The 17517-nt window shown below is 48.5% G+C and overlaps 1 protein-coding gene across 2 annotated transcripts in view; it reads right to left on the bottom strand.

Annotated features, from left to right (window-relative positions):
- Positions 1-17517, bottom strand: part of LOC135528006 (nuclear receptor coactivator 3-like) — a 118942-nt gene that overhangs the window by 23415 nt on the left and 78010 nt on the right. For both annotated transcript variants that reach the window (XM_064956756.1, XM_064956757.1), the window contains 2 exons: positions 7914-8021; positions 6836-6996 (listed from right to left, as the gene is read on the bottom strand). In XM_064956756.1, coding sequence (XP_064812828.1) covers positions 6836-6996; positions 7914-8002 — 250 coding nt within the window. In that variant the 5' untranslated portion in view covers positions 8003-8021. The remainder of the gene's footprint in view (positions 1-6835; positions 6997-7913; positions 8022-17517) is intronic.

Genomic DNA, 17517 nt, shown 5'->3' with positions numbered 1-17517 from the left:
AGTTCATCAATGAGCTTGATGCCTTGATAAGCTCCTTTCCTGAGGACGGCTCACCTCTCACAGTCCTGGGCGACTTTAACCTCCCCACGTCTACCTTTGACTCATTCCTCTCTGCCTCCTTCTTTCCACTCCTCTCCTCTTTTGACCTCACCCTCTCACCTTCCCCCTACTCACAAGGCAGGCAATACGCTCGACCTCATCTTTACTAGATGCTGTTCTTCCACTAACCTCATTGCAACTCCCCTCCAAGTCTCCGACCACTACCTTGTATCCTTTTCCCTCTCGCTCTCATCCAACACTTCCCACACTGCCCCTACTCGGATGGTATCGCGCCGTCCCAACCTTCGCTCTCTCTCCCCCGCTACTCTCTCCTCTTTCATCCTATCATCTCTTCCCTCTGCTCATACCTTCTCCAACCTATCTCCTGATTCTGCCTCCTCAACCCTCCTCTCTTCCCTTTCTGCATCCTTTGACTCTCTATGTCCCCTATCCTCCAGGCCGGCTCGGTCCTCCCCTCCCGCTCCGTGGCTCGACGACTCATTGCGAGCTCACAGAACAGAGCTCCGGGCAGCCGAGCGGAAATGGAGGAAAACTCGCCTCCCTGCGGACCTGGCATCCTTTCACTCCCTCCTCTCTACATTTTCCTCCTCTGTCTCTGCTGCTAAAGCCACTTTCTACCACTCTAAATTCCAAGCATCTGCCTCTAACCCTAGGAAGCTCTTTGCCACCTTCTCCTCCCTCCTGAATCCTCCTCCCCCTCCCCCCTCCTCCCTCTCTGCAGATGACTTCGTCAACCATTTTGAAAAGAAGGCCGACGACATCCGATCCTCGTTTGCTAAGTCAAACGACACCGCTGGTTCTGCTCACACTGCCCTACCCTGTGCTCTGACCTCTTTCTCCCCTCTCTCTCCAGATGAAATCTCGCTTCTTGTGACGGCCGGCCGCCCAACAACCTGCCCGCTTGACCCTATCCCCTCCTCTCTTCTCCAGACCATTTCCGGAGACCTTCTCCCTTACCTCACCTCGCTCATCAACTCATCCCTGACCGCTGGCTACGTCCCTTCCGTCTTCAAGAGAGCAAGAGTTGCACCCCTTCTGAAAAAACCTACACTCGATCCCTCCGATGTCAACAACTACAGACCAGTATCCCTTCTTTCTTTTCTCTCCAAAACTCTTGAACGTGCCGTCCTTGACCAGCTCTCCCGCTATCTCTCTCAGAATGATCTTCTTGATCCAAATCAGTCAGGTTTCAAGACTAGTCATTCAACTGAGACTGCTCTTCTCTGTATCACGGAGGCGCTCCGCACTGCTAAAGCTAACTCTCTCTCCTCTGCTCTCATCCTTCTAGACCTATCGGCTGCCTTCGATACTGTGAACCATCAGATCCTCCTCTCCACCCTCTCCGAGTTGGGCATCTCCGGCGCGGCCCACGCTTGGATTGCGTCCTACCTGACAGGTCGCTCCTACCAGGTGGCGTGGCGAGAATCTGTCTCCTCGCCACGCGCTCTCACCACTGGTGTCCCCCAGGGCTCTGTTCTAGGCCCTCTCCTATTCTCGCTATACACCAAGTCACTTGGCTCTGTCATAACCTCACATGGTCTCTCCTATCATTGCTATGCAGACGACACACAATTAATCTTCTCCTTTCCCCTTCTGATGACCAGGTGGCGAATCGCATCTCTGCATGTCTGGCAGACATATCAGTGTGGATGACGGATCACCACCTCAAGCTGAACCTTGGCAAGACGGAGCTGCTCTTCCTCCCGGGGAAGGACTGCCCGTTCCATGATCTCGCCATCACGGTTGACAACTCCATTGTGTCCTCCTCCCAGAGCGCTAAGAACCTTGGCGTGATCCTGGACAACACCCTGTCGTTCTCAACCAACATCATGGCGGTGGCCCGTTCCTGTAGGTTCATGCTCTACAACATCCGCAGAGTACGACCCTGCCTCACACAGGAAGCGGCGCAGGTCCTAATCCAGGCACTTGTCATCTCCCGTCTGGATTACTGCAACTCGCTGTTGGCTGGGCTCCCTGCCTGTGCCATTAAACCCCTACAACTCATCCAGAACGCCGCAGCCCGTCTGGTGTTCAACCTTCCCAAGTTCTCTCACGTCACCCCGCTCCTCCGCTCTCTCCACTGGCTTCCAGTTGAAGCTCGCATCCGCTACAAGACCATGGTGCTTGCCTACGGAGCTGTGAAGGGAACGGCACCGCAGTACCTCCAGGCTCTGATCAGGCCCTACACCCAAGCAAGGGCACTGCGTTCATCCACCTCTGGCCTGCTCGCCTCCCTACCACTGAGGAAGTACAGTTCCCGCTCAGCCCAGTCAAAACTGTTCGCTGCTCTGGCCCCCCAATGGTGGAACAAACTCCCTCACGACGCCAGGACAGCGGAGTCAATCACCACCTTCCGGAGACACCTGAAACCCCACCTCTTCAAGGAATACCTAGGATAGGATAAGTAATCCTTCTCACCCCCCCCCCCCTTAATGATTTAGATGCACTATTGTAAAGTGGCTGTTCCACTGGATGTCAGAAGGTGAATTCACCAATTTGTAAGTCGCTCTGGATAAGAGCGTCTGCTAAATGACTTAAATGTAAATGTAAAATGTAAATGGTTGGTTAAGAGCCGGTAAGATGGCAGCCCTCCCCTTCGGCGCCATCTTAAATTCCTAACACACCTTGAATTCCTAACACACATCTCCTTTTCAATCTCCTGTGCAAGTGTGTGTGCAAATAAGAAAACATTAAAAGTATGAAGAGGTGAGCTGTGAAAGGTGTAAAGTAAACTCTTTAGACACAGATTTGTGTAACTACATCACAATCCACTTATTAAAGTTCCAACAACCACCAGGGGTCAGCGTTTCCCAACCTTCCCTCCAAACAAAGCATCAGGTAAGGGGAGCAACATCCATATGCAGCCTTCTCTGTCTGAGGAGCGAAGGGGCTGAGACCAGACCAGGGCTGGACGTAGACCAGAGCAGTATAGTGTATGGTTTGGACTAGGTAGCAACTTGCCTTGCTGCCTTCATACTTTATATTTAGTGTGAGATTTAAGAGGGACTGGCTGGCTGGCAGAGATCCAGGCAGGCACTAGGCAACAGCAGTATTAATGCAGAAGCTATCTGGAGCTGGGCTACAGGAATCCTTCCATCTGATTAGGTCCCAGAGGGGACAGACACAGCAAACAGAAAGAAAAACAGCCAGCCCTGCTCTGAAGGTAGAGATCCTAGAGGGGGAAATCAATAATTTCCAGGCCCAGGGACATGTACTAGTCTGTGGTGGCCTAAATGTCAGAACTGGACAAGAACCTGACACCCTCAGCACACAGGGGGACTAACACCTACCTGGAGGTGAAAGCAATCCCTGCCCCATATGCCTCCCAAGGCACAACATGACCAAAAAAAATGGGTCACAACTCCTGCAGCTCTGTCGTACGCTGGCATGTACAAAGTCAAAGATAGGCTTCGAGGGGTAGGTACATCTATAGCTCATCTATAGCTCATCTCTTGGCAGTAGTACTGTAGACTACTTTATCACTGACTTCAACCCAGAGTCTCTCAGAGCATTCAGTCAGCCCACTGACACCCTTATCAGGTCACAGCAAAATCACAGTCTACTTGAACAGAGTAATACTCAATCATGAGGCATCAAAGCCAAAGGAACTGAATAATATGAAGAAATACTTCAGATGAAAGGAAAGTAGTGTGGAAACCTACCAAAAAACATTTAGGCAACAACAAATTCAATCCCTTTTAGACAACTTCCTGGACAAAACATTTCATTGTAATAGTGAAAATGTAAACTTGGCAGTAGAAAACTTAAATAGTAGATTTGACCTCAGCTTCCCAATCAAATCTAAAAACGTCAATTAGAAAACTGAAGAAAATTAATAACAATGACAAATGGTTTTACGAAGAATGCAAAAACCAAAGAAAGAAATCTAGAAACCTATCCAAACAAAAACATAGAGACCCAGAAAACCTGAGCCGTTACTATGGTGAATCACTAAAACAATACAGAAATACACTACAGAAAAATAAGGAACAGTACGTCAGAAATCAGCTCAACGTAATTGAAGAATCCATAGACTCAAACCACTTCTGGGAGAATTGGAAAACACTAAACAAACAACAACACGAAGAGTTATCTATCCAAAACGGAGATGTATGGGTAAACATATACATGGTCAAATACAAATCTTAGGATACCTGACCACTGTGACTGACCCAAACTTAAGGAAAGCTTTGACTATTTACAGACTCAGTGAGCATAGCCTTGCTATTGAGAAAGGCCACCGTAGGCAGACCTGGCTCTCAAGAGAAGACAGGCTATGTGCACACTGCCACAAAATTAAGTGGAAACTGAGCTGCACTTCCTATCCTCATGCCAAATGTATGATCATATTCGAGACACTAATTTCCCACTGACTACACAGACCACAAAGAATTTGAAAACAAACCCAATTTTGATAAACTCCCATATTTATTGTGTGAAATACCACAGTGTGCAATCACAGCAGCAATATTTGTGACCTGTTGCCACAAGAAAAGGGCAACCAGTGAAGAACAAACACCATTGTAAATACAACCCATATTTATGTTTATTTATTTTTTATTTTGTACTTTAACTATTTGCACATTTATTTTTAATGTTTACTGTTAATTTTTATTGTTCATTTCACTTTTGTTTATTATCTACTTCACTTGCTTTGTCGATGCTATCATATGTTTCCCATGCCAATAAAGCCCCTTAAATTTACATTTAATTGAGAGAGAGGGGATAGAGAAAATGGGAAGAGGGTGCAGAAGGAGAGGGAGGTGGTGGAGAGGTAGAAGGAAAGGTAGAGAGACAGAGGGAGAGAGGAGGGGTAGACAGAGGGAGAGCGAAAGAGAGAGAAATAAAGAAAGAGAAAGGTTGAGAACAAATTTGTAGAAAGAAAGAAAGAAAGAAAGAAAGAGAGAACCAGAAAGAGTTGTAAAGAGTTAAATCCAATGGCACTTTATTATTCACTTCCGGTAACTATGGCAACCTGTCTCCGGAGAGTCAGTGCCAGCTGTACTTCCCCTTCCTGTCGAGGTGGCAGAGACTAACTGTCACCTCCCCCTGCCTCAGTCTCGGTCTCTGTTCAGACTGACTGTCACCTCCCCTTGCCTCAGTCTCGGTCTCTGTTCAGACTGACTGTCACCTCTCCTTGCCTCAGTTTCGGTCTCTATTCAGACTGACTATCACCTCCCCCTGCCTCAGTTTTGGTCTCTGTTCAGACTGACTGTCACTTCCCCCTGCCTCAGTCTCTGTTCAGACTATAATCCTCCCACTCAATTAGGCTCAGCTAGATCTAGGACACTAAACTGATCTTAAATCAGTGTCTAGGGCCTACTTAAGCCTACTACTCCCTGCGGTTCCCCTACCAATGCCCATCACAGAAGGCTGCTGAGGGGAGGACGGCTCATAATAATGACTGGAATGGAGTAAATGGAATGGTATCAAACACATGGAAACCATGAGTTTTATGTATTCGATTCCATTTCATTTACTCCGTCTCAGCCGCTACTATGAGCCTGTCCTCCCTAATTAAGATACCACCAACCTCCTGTGCCTCCAAGCCATTGTGAACACCTGTGGTGCCTATCCAAAGGGGGAATGAAACATGCATCAAAAGTAATGTAAAAGTACTGTAAAAGTCTGCAAATGATTCACTATCTACAACAACTTCAACAAGATTGTACCAGACAATAACGGAGGCAAAGCAGTCCACTTTGATTACCTGTAACGGCAGTTACACAACCATAGTTGCTCTCGCACGCACACACACACACACACACACACACAGGCACACGCATGCACACGCACACGCACACACACACGCACACACAGACAGGCACACAGAAGAAGTGACATGCACACAAAGCCCTGCCAAAGTTCCCCCCAAACAATCCCCAACAGCCCAGGCTGTGAAATGGTGTGGAGATGAATGAGTGATGGATGAGTCTGTGGCTCTGTGCACCTGGGCCCACAGTTCTCCCTCTCCTCCATCCCTCCCCTCCCCTCCCCTCCTCTCCCTGGCCCAGCTGCTCTGGGGGAAAGACACACAGCCAGGGCTCCAGCCCTCTCACAGACCTGCTCCATACTATCAGCTCTAATTGCCTCCCTCTTAGCCCATCTGGCTTTCCAGTGCCACCCCAGTGCTAATCCAGTGCCACTCCAGTGCTAATCCAGTGCCACTCCAGTGCTAATCCAGTGCCACTCCAGTGCTAAACCAGTGCTACTCCAGTGCAAAACCAGTGCTAATCCAGTGCCACTCCAGTGCTAAACCAGTGCCACTCTAGTGCTAATCCAATGCCACCCCAGTGCTAAACCAGTGCTAATCCAGTGCCACTCCAGTGCTAAACCAGTGCCACTCCAGTGCTTATCCAGTGTCACTCCAGTGCTAATCCAGTGCTAATCCAGTGCCACACCAGTGCCACTCCAGTGCTAAACCAGTGCTAGTCCAGTGCTACTCCAGCGCCACTCCAGTGCTACGTTCACATCTGCAAGACTATAATCAAGGCCAATAACACTCCACATGATTTAGGTGCACTAACAACATTGGGAGCCACAGATTTAAGGGACGATATGATGAAAGTAATGGTGATGGGTTTACTATTAGTCTTGTCCAAAGGCTGACAAAAAGTAGTGTCCAAAATAGGGAATAGGGTGCCATTTCTGTCATTGCCACAGTACTGGTTCTGAGACAGCCATGTCTAGCAGTGGTACTGTGTAGTCAGTGATAAAGTTGCAGATATTACTAATGGGTTACCCACGGCTACAATGGGTGTCTGTCTCTACTCACCCTGCTCTTTTATCTGTCTGATCTGGCGCACCGTCTCCTTGAGGATGGCACACTTGTCTGGCTTGACGTTGAAGCTGTCAATGTCACCGAGGTTGGCAGAGATCAATTCGGCCAGCTCCTCAATGTATTTAGTCTCCTGCTCCCGCCGTCTCCGCTCACACCTTCAGGGTGTACCACTATGTGTTATTACCGGTATTCACCATTATTATTTACAGTTGTTTTACCAGGGTTCTATTCATTAGGCACCAAATGGAAGAAAATGGACTGAAACAGGGAGGGACTACCTGAAATTGTACAATAAGAAATGCTTGTATTTGTTATCCATTTCAAAACAATGAAAAAAAAATCATGCCCGACTGAATATGACGCTGGTAGTTTGACTACGGAAACGGCCTATTTCCATGTTTAAGGTTACCGAATCTGCCCAGAGCCTTTAATGTGCCGAATGTCAAGTACAGGATAGCACTATAGCATTCTGGGGATGTGGTTCGATCATTACAATAATCTTTCATTCTCTGAGCATTGACTCATCCATGCTTGGACATACACATTCAACCTTCCATGACTTTGAGAATGGATTTTCAGACTATTCAAACAGAAACTGGTTTCCAACAGGTCAATGTTGAGCTTAACCCAATATCCCACCGAAATAATCTAATGGTCAAATATTGTGTAACCAGTGTCAAACTGGTTTCAAACTGGTACAAATTGGCTATGTTGACACAGGCAGCCCAATTCTGATCTTTTATTTTACTAATTGGCATTTGGATCAATCAGATCAGCTCTGAAAAAGATCTGATGTGAAAAGGTCTGATGTGAATGGTCAAAAGACCAATTAGGGGTGAAAAATATCTGAATCGGGCTGCCTATGTAGACTTGAGTGTAGACTAGATACTCTTAAGGTGAATGACTACAGCTACTAGTGATCTCCAGAGTCAGTAGCCAGGGTTGACCTACAGTAGAATACAGTAAAAAGGCTACATACACCCTGTTGTAATTCCAAATGTATGATTAAAAATGTGTATTATCGGACTTGGCAAAATATATTTGTATGTTTTGTCACCAGCCCCCTACTCACCCCAGACCGGGCGTGTCGCAGGTGGAGAGCTTGCGTTTTCGGTTTTCCGAGCTCAGAGGCTCCATGGAGTTGTCCCCCAGTCCGCTCATCGTGTACACATATCAGCACCTGACAGGGACAGGAAACATAAACCCTTTGACAACAGGTGAGATGATTTGAGGGATGGCCAATAATATGTTAATGTGGCTGTGAGGGAAAAAGACAAACAGGTGTAGGAAACCTCCATATATAAACACATCTAACCTTATGGCTATTGTTCAAACCCAAAGACAGACACCCACACCGACATGAAGGAGAAGCTTTATGTTAAATATACATATACAACCAGGGTACTCTTAAGCTTATATTATGCAAATAAGACACTCTTGGCACAATATGAAAAATCGATATTGCATTTAGCAACGTCTGCTTCCTTCTCTTTCAGGGTAGAGTGTGTGTAGGACCGGCACAGACACACACACACACACACACACACACACACACACACACACACACACACACACACACACACACACACACACACACACACACACACACACACACACACACACACACACACACACACACGTAGCAGGATTAGCAGCATCTCTGACAGTAAGCCAGGCTGCACGACTAACCCGGTTAAGACAGACGTCTGTCTCCCACAATGCATCACGCTCGGTATACAGGAAGTGGGCTGGCAAAGGAGGGGGGAGAGGAGAGCGAGAAGTCGGCTGCAGGAAGTCTATGCTGATTAGTCCATTTCTTTACCAGTGACGCTGGGGAAAAGTGAGAGGGGGCAGGGGGAGAGGGAGTGAATGCAAAAGGAGTGAGTGAATGAGGTAGGAGACAGAAAGGGAGAGGACATAGAGGGGGGAGATTCAGGAAGAGAGCAGGAGGATAAGAGAGCGTGGGAGACAGAGAGAGGGAGCAGAGAGGGAGAGGGAAAAGCGAGGTGAAGGGGAGGTAGCAAGAGGGAGAGCGGGAAGAGAGTGAGAAAAGGAGTGGAAGAGAGAGGGAGGAGAGAGAAAGAAGAAAAGGACGCATGTAGACAGGCCCATGAGCTTTGAGTCTCTGTGGTGCACGATCGGGAGGAGAACCACACTCCAGTGCCTTTCTTAACCTTCACAGCAAGTGCATAATTTTTATTCCATTGATTACATGGTTACCCTCTGACTGACATGCATGAAGCCTCTAATGAATAGAAAATAAATCCACCAGAGGGAAAGGAAGCAGTGTCGCCATTCTCTCATTCTATCCATTTATTTTACAGATAGTTTATGTTATAATTATTAGTGGTAGCCTAATGTTTATCCATCACTGTGATACATATTTTAATTTCAATCATTGCAAGGACATACGATCGGCTTCACAGAAAGACTAAGTTTGTTGCTACATTGTCCCAGCGGTTGATTCAACACCAAATATTGCATTATAAAATTAGCCCACTAGAACGACTCAAGAACAGATGTTTTACCCAGCCTATGCATTCGATCAAGCCTGCTGGTCCGGCAACATCTGTCACACCCTGATCTGTTTCACCTATCTTTGTGATGGTCTTCACTCCCCTCCAGGTGTCACCTATCTTTCCCATTATCCTCTTTGTATTTATACCTGTGTCCTTTGATTGTCTGTTGCCAGTTCGGCTTGTTTGTCAAGTCAACCAGCGTTTTTGTGTCTCAGCTCCTGCTTTTTGTGGTCTTATGGAGGGGGCCATGTGCGTGAGTCTGGAGGGGTTCATGGGAGAGGTGAGGAAGGTTTTTGATGCCCAGTTCTCTGGGAGAGAAGCTGCCCGGAAGCTAATCCAGCTCCGGCAGGAACGCCTGCGGAGTGGCTGACTATGCAGTGGATTTCCGCACGTTGGCAGTGGAGAGTGCGTGGAACCAGGAAGCACTGTGTGACATGTTCATGCACGGCGTCCTGAAAGAGGTCAAGGACGAGAGCACTCGAGGTTTTCCGACCTTCCTCGCGTCACCAAAGACGGCCAAGGCACTGTTTCTCGAGCCTATGCAACTAGGCAGAGCTGGTGCTGTTGTCAGCGGACCTGCAACACAGGATCAACACAAGGTGCTGTCTGTATTGCTGGACTTTTGGTCATTGTGTGTCCTCTTGCACGGTAAAAGACCAGGCTCACCGGTAGTGACTACTCTGGTGGGCCACATTGAGAACTTTTATGCTTCCCTTACTCGCACCCCTTTTTCGTGTCATTCTGTTGTGGGGAAACAAGTCCAAATCTCTCAGGGTAATCATTGACTCTGGGGCCAACGAGAGCTTTTTGGATGCCACACTGGCTTCCGAGCTGAACATCCCCACTCATCCCCTCTCCATTCCCATGGATGTTAGAGAGCTGGATGGATGCTCTATAGATCGGGTCACCCATAACACCACTCCTATTAACCTAGATGTGTCAGGGAATCACAGCGAGACGATTCAATTCCTGCTCATCAAGTTCCACCAGATTCCCGTGGTTTTGGGATTCTCCTGGCTCCATGACACAATCCTCTCAGCCCATGCTATCATGGGCTGAAGTCCGTTCTGCCACCCCTATTGTCTGAAGTCGGCAACCTGCCCTGGGACGTCTTCCTGGGGGCTCAGAAGTTGCTCCGGACCTCTCTGTCATTCCCGCGGAGTACCAGGACCTCCTGGAGGTGATCAGCAAATCCCAGGCCACTACTGTCACACCCTGATTGTTTCACCGGTCTTTGTGATTGTTACCACGCCCTTCCAGGTGTCACCCATCTTCCCCATTATCCCCTGTGTATTTATACCTTTGTTCTCTGTTTGTCTGTTGCCAGTTCAGCATGTTTGTCAAGTCAACCAGCATTTTTGTGTTTCAGCTCCTGCTTTTCCCAGTCTCTGTCATGTCTTGTTATGTCTGTTCCTGTCCTTTCTCTTCATTCTCTCTCTCTGCTGGTCTTTTTAGGTTACCTTCTCTGTCTCTCATTCCTCAGCTGTTCTACATCTGCCCTAACTAGCTCTTTCACTCTTCCCCACCTGTTCTCTCTTCCCCCTCTGATTAGGTCTCTATTTCTCTCTCTGTTCCTGCTACTTTCAGTGTCTGATTCTTGTTTGTGTTTTTTGATGCCAGAAGCAAGCTGTCGTCTCGTTTGCTTCCACCTTGTCCTGTCCTGTCGGAGTCTGCCTGGCAGGAGCATCCTGCACTATACTAACGTTCTTTTTGTTCCGCTGACAACGTTGGAAGAGGATTTATGCCATTCCTGTATTTTCATTAAAGAACTCTGTTTTCTGTTAAAACCGCTTTTGGGTCTTCACTCAAGTTCATAACAGAAGAATCAGACCAAGAATGGACCCAGCGGCTCCGGACCCTTTTCACTCCGCCGTCGAGATCCAGGGAGCGATGCTAGGCAGACACGAGGAGGAATTGTCTGCTGCTCAACATGCCGTTGAGACCCTGGCCGTCCAAGTCTCCGACCTCACAAGACGGGTTCACCAACTCCACCTCGATCCACCGCCCACTTCCAGGGTTTCCGAGTCTCCGGAGCCCAGGATCAACAACCCGCCGTGTTACTCTGGGGAGCCCACTGAGTGCCGCTCATTCCTCACTCAGTGTGATGTGGTGTTCTCTCTCCAGCCCAACACTTACTCCAGGAGCGCAGCCCGCATCGCCTACGTCATTTCTCTCCTTACCGGACGGGCGCGTGAGTGGGGCACGGCAGTCTGGGAGGCGAGGGCTGAGTGTATTAACCAGTATCAGGACTTTAAGGAGGAGATGATACGGGTTTTTGACCGTTCTGTTTTTGGCGAGGAGGCTTCCAGGGCCCTGTCTTCCCTATGTCAGGGGAATAGATCCATAACGGATTATTCTATTGAGTTTCGCACTCTCGCTGCCTCTAGTGACTGGAACGAGCCGGCTTTGCTCGCTCGTTTTCTGGAGGGTCTCCACGTCGAGGTTAAGGATGAGATCCTCTCCCGGGAGGTTCCTTCCAGTCTGGACTCCTTAATAGCTCTCGCTATTCGCATAGAGCGACGGTTTGATCTTCGTCGCCGAGCTCGTGGAAAGGAGCTCACGTTCTCTGTTGCTCCCCTCTCCACATCACTGCCACCTGCCGCATCACTGCCACCCTCCTCCGCCGGCTCGGATGCTGAGCCTATGCAGCTGGGGGTATTCGCATCTCGGCCAAGGAGAGGGAACGGAGAATCACCAATCGCCTCTGTCTCTACTGCGGCTCCGCTGGTCATTTTGTCACCTCATGTCCAGTAAAAGCCAGAGCTCATCAGTAAGAGGAGGGCTACTGGTGAGCGCAACTACTCAGGCCTCTCCTTCTGGATCACGCACTACCTTTCCGGTCCATCTCCGCTGGCCCGGTTCATCTGCTTCCTGCAGTGCCTTGATAGACTCTGGGGCGGAGGGCTGTTTTATGGACGAGACCTGGGCTCGGGAACATGACATTCCTCTCAGACAGTTAGGGGAGCCCAGGGCCTTGTTCGCTTTAGATGGTAGTTCTCTCCCCAAGATTCAGCGTGAGACGCTGCCTTTAACCCTCACTGTCTCTGGTAATCATAGCGAAACCATTTCTTTTTTAATTTTTCGTTCACCTTTTACACCTGTTGTTTTGGGTCATCCCTGGCTAGTGCGCCATAACCCTTCTATTAATTGGTCTAGTAATACTATCCTATCCTGGAATGTTTCTTGTCATGTAACCTGTTTAATGTCTGCTATCCCTCCTGTTTCCTCTGTCTCTTCTTCACAGGAGGAGCCTGGCGATTTGACAGGGGTGCCGGAGGAGTATCACGATCTGCGCACGGTGTTCAGTCGTTCCAAGGCCACTTCTCTCCCTCCACACCGGTCGTATGACTGTAGTATTGATCTCCTTCCGGGAACTACTCCCCCCCGGGGTAGATTATACTCTCTGTCGGCTCCCGAACGTAAGGCTCTCGAGGATTATTTGTCGGTTTCGCTCGACGCCGGTACCATAGTCTCCTCCTCCTCCCCCGCCGGAGCGGGGTTTTTTTTTTGTTCAGAAGAAGGACGGGTCCCTGCGCCCATGCGTGGATTATCGAGGGCTGAATGACATAACAGTTAAGAATCGTTATCCGCTTCCTCTTATGTCTTCAGCCTTCGAGATCCTGCAGGGAGCCAGGTTTTTCACCAAATTGGACCTTCGTAACGCCTACCATCTCGTGCGCATCAGGGAGGGGGACGAGTGGAAGACGGCGTTTAACACTCCATTAGGGCACTTTGAATACCGGGTTCTTCCTTTCGGCCTCGTTAACGCTCCAGCTGTCTTTCAGGCAGTAGTCAACGACGTCCTGAGAGACATGCTGAACATTTTTGTTTTCGTTTACATGGACGATATCCTGATTTTTTCTCCGTCTCTCTCGATTCATGTTCAGCACGTGCGACGCGTCCTCCAGCGCCTTTTGGAGAACTGTCTTTATGTGAAGGCTGAGAAGTGCATTTTTCATGCCGCCTCTGTCCCTTTTCTCGGTTCCGTTATTTCCGCTGAGGGCATTAAGATGGATCCCGCTAAGGTCCAGGCTGTCATTGATTGGCCCGTTCCTAAGTCACGCGTCGAGCTGCAGCGCTTTCTGGGCTTCGCTAATTTCTATCGTCGTTTCATCCGTAATTTCGGTCAGGTGGCAGCTCCCCTCACAGCCCTTACTTCTGTTAAGACGTGCTTTAAGTGGTCCGTTTCCGCCCAGGGAGCTTTTGATCTTCTTAAGAATCGTTTTACATCCGCACCTATTCTTGTTACACCTGACATCTCTAGTCAGTTTGTTGTTGAGGTTGACGCGTCAGAGGTGGGCGTGGGAGCCATTCTTTCTCAGCGCTCTCTCTCTGACGGCAAGGTCCATCCTTGCGCGTTTTCTCTCATCGCTTATCGCCGTCAGAACGTAACTATGATGTTGGTAATCGCGAACTGCTCGCCATCCGCTTAGCCCTAGGCGAATGGCGACAGTGGTTGGAGGGGCGACCGTTCCTTTGTCGTTTGGACTGACCATAGGAACCTTGAGTACATCCGTTCAGCCAAACGACTTAATGCGCGTCAGGCTCGTTGGGCTCTGTTTTTCGCTCGTTTCGAGTTTGTTATTTCTTATCGTCCGGGCTCAAAAACACCAAGCCTGATGCTTTATCTCGTCTCTTCAGTTCTTCTGAGGTCTCCACCGACCCCGAGGGGATTCTCCCTGACGGGCGTGTTGTCGGGTTGACTGTCTGGGGAATTGAGAGGCAGGTAAAGCAAGCACTCGCTCACACTCCGTCGCCGCGAGCTTGTCCTAGGAACCTTCTGTTCGTTCCCGTTCCTACTCGTCCGGCCGTTCTTCAGTGGGCCCACTCTGCCAAGTTAGCCGGCCACCCCGGCGTTCGGGGTACGCTCGCTTCCATTCGCCAGCGTTTCTGGTGGCCCACTCGGGAACGTGACGCGCGTCGATTTGTCGCCGCTTGTTCGGTCTGCGCGCAGACTAAATCTGGGAACTCTCCTCCTGCCGGCCGTCTCAGACCGCTTCCCATTCCCTCTCGACCGTGGTCTCACATCGCTTTAGATTTTATCACCGGACTGCCTTCATCAGCGGGGAAGACAGTTATTCTTACGGTTGTCGATAGATTCTCTAAGGCGGCTCATTTCATTCCTCTCGATAAGCTCCCTTCTGCTAAGGAGACGGCTCAGATCATTATCGAGAATGTTTTCCGAATTCATGGCCTTCCGTCTGACGTCGTTTCCGACAGAGGCCCGCAGTTCACGTCTCAATTTTGGAGGGAGTTTTGCCGTTTGATTGGGGCTTCCGTCAGTCTCTCGTCCGGCTTTCATCCCCAGTCTAACGGTCAAGCCGAACGGGCCAATCAGACTGTTGGTCGCATTTTACGCAGTCTTTCTTTTCGTAACCCTGCGTCTTGGTCAGAACAGCTCCCCTGGGCAGAGTACGCCCACAACTCGCTTCCTCGTCTGCTACCGGTCTATCTCCTTTTCAGAGTAGCCTCGGGTACCAGCCTCCGCTGTTCTCATCTCAGCTCGCCGAGTCCTGCGTCCCCTCCGCTCAGGCTTTTGTCCAGCGTTGCGAGCGCACCTGGAAGGGGGTCAGGTCGGCACTTTGCCGTAATAGGGCGCAGACTGTGAGGGCCGCTAATAAGCGTAGGACCAAGAGTCCTAGATATTGTTGCGGTCAGAGAGTATGGCTCTCCACTCAGAACCTTCCCCTTAAGACAGCTTCTCGCAAGTTGGCCCCGCGGTTCATTGGTCCGTTCCGTATTTCCCAGGTCATTAATCCTGTCGCAGTGCGACTTCTTCTCCCGCGCTATCTTCGTCGCGTTCACCCGGTCTTCCATGTCTCCTGTGTTAAGCCCGTTCTTCGCGCCCCCGCTCGTCCCTCCCCCCCATCCTTGTCGAGGGCGCACCCATCTACAGGGTTCGTAAGATTTTGGACATGCGCCCTCGGGGCCGTGGTCATCAGTACCTAGTGGATTGGGAGGGGTACGGTCCTGAGGAGAGGAGTTGGGTTCCCTCTCGGGACGTGCTGGACCGTTCGCTGATCGATGATTTCCTCCGTTGCCGCCAGGTTTCCTCCTCGAGTGCGCCAGGAGGCGCTCGGTGATTGGGGGGTACTGTCATGTCTTGTTATGTCTGTTCCTGTCCTTTCTCTTCATTCTCTCTCTCTGCTGGTCTTTTTAGGTTACCTTCTCTGTCTCTCATTCCTCAGCTGTTCTACATCTGCCCTAACTAGCTCTTTCACTCTTCCCCACCTGTTCTCTCTTCCCCCTCTGATTAGGTCTCTATTTCTCTCTCTGTTCCTGCTACTTTCAGTGTCTGATTCTTGTTTGTGTTTTTTGATGCCAGAAGCAAGCTGTCGTCTCGTTTGCTTCCACCTTGTCCTGTCCTGTCGGAGTCTGCCTGGCAGGAGCATCCTGCACTATACTAACGTTCTTTTTGTTCCGCTGACAACGTTGGAAGAGGATTTATGCCATTCCTGTATTTTCATTAAAGAACTCTGTTTTCTGTTAAAACCGCTTTTGGGTCTTCACTCAAGTTCATAACAGTCTCTCTTTCTTCTCGCCCTCCTGGTTCTGAGCCCGCCTGCCTGACCATTCTACCTGTCCCTGAGCCTGCCTGCCATCCGGTACAGTTGGCCCACCTCTGGTTTACTGACCCCTGCCTTGACCTGTCTATTGCCTGCCCCTGTTGGATTATTAAACCATTGGTAATTTGACGTTGTCTGCATCTGGGGCTTACCTTCCTACCTGATAACGTCACCTAAATGAATGCTCGACAATGTTGGACAGTGGTGTGATGCTCTGCCTCCCTTAGTTTGGACCAGGGTTTCCGTTAGCCGGTTATTATTATATGTATATATTTTTAAAAGACGATAAAAATCAGTGCTGGCCAATTATCAGAGAAGAGAAAATCCCACTGCGAAATGCTTTTTAGACTATTCAATGAAATAACAATTGATGGAAATACATTTGACTGATCATGCTTATCGGTCTATAGGTTCATTTGCATAATTCAGTACTTACTTACTGATTTTATTGTTCCCATGGGGAAATTTTGTTGCAGGGTGATGTACACATTGAAAGTGGCGTTTAAATACAAAACAAAATTGACAATATAACTTCCATAACAGTAACATACCAATAAAAATAATAATAATTATAATAAAGAAAAATAAAACATACAAAAATAAAAAAGACTAGCCTGCTGCTGGCCTCACGGAGTCGATAGGAACATTAGCCCGAGCTATTTAGGAGGGATATCACACCTGGCACAAATGATTGTCTCGTTCTGTTTTTCCTGCTGAGGGGTGCCCTATACCTGTGCCCAGAGGGGAGTAGTTCAAAGTCCAGGTACAGGGGGTGGAATTGAATTGGCGCGTGTATATAGTATATTCATTATGTATTTTATTTATCATACACGTACAGCATACAGAGCCTTTACGCAACAAATCTGTCAGACAGTGCGAGAGCTGCTACTACAGCAGCATCTCAAACAGCAAATGGATAGGCAACGGAAGGCAAGCCACATCAGCACGTCACACACCACTTTGTAATGAGCTGGAAGCAGTAAGAATAAACATATACTTCATTGTTTGAAAGTTGACTGTTTTTATTATATATGAGGCATGTCTTACCTTCAAAGTAGTGTAGCCAAAATCAGACCATATTCATGGAGAAAATTATTTTTATATGAACATTTTTTCATTGTCCAGTAGCCAAAGGCACAACCCTAGTCATATTAGCAACCCACGCTAGTTGTTGCATATTAGATCTTCCAACTTTCAAAATTTCAAACTGATATTTTCCTCTGTCTCATGAAACTGCTTGCTTGTGCGGTGCGATTTTGTCAATTGTTTTCCCACTAATTTCACTATGGACAGAACATGCACACGTACTCTACTGCCTCGTATGCTTAAAAAAATAAATAGTTTATCAACATTTTAAGATAAACGTTCTCATCTGTTGCATCAGAATTATTGCTTTTAACTTTTTTTAATGAAATACCACAGGGATCTATCGTCCCACAACTGCCCCAGAGTCTCGAACAAGCTGATCTATGGAATAGGTAAACTTTTCTACTATAGGGGATAGTAGATTGACATAAACCAGGGATTTTTCTGTTCGTTACATGTCTTATTGGCTGAGGAAAAGTAAAAGTGGACCGTTATTCTAACATCT

Source organism: Oncorhynchus masou, chromosome 33 (assembly GCF_036934945.1).
Source record: "Oncorhynchus masou masou isolate Uvic2021 chromosome 33, UVic_Omas_1.1, whole genome shotgun sequence".
Taxonomy (NCBI): domain Eukaryota; kingdom Metazoa; phylum Chordata; class Actinopteri; order Salmoniformes; family Salmonidae; genus Oncorhynchus; species Oncorhynchus masou.
Note: the sequence above shows the minus strand (reverse complement) of the source record. Positions and strands in the feature narration are given on the sequence as shown.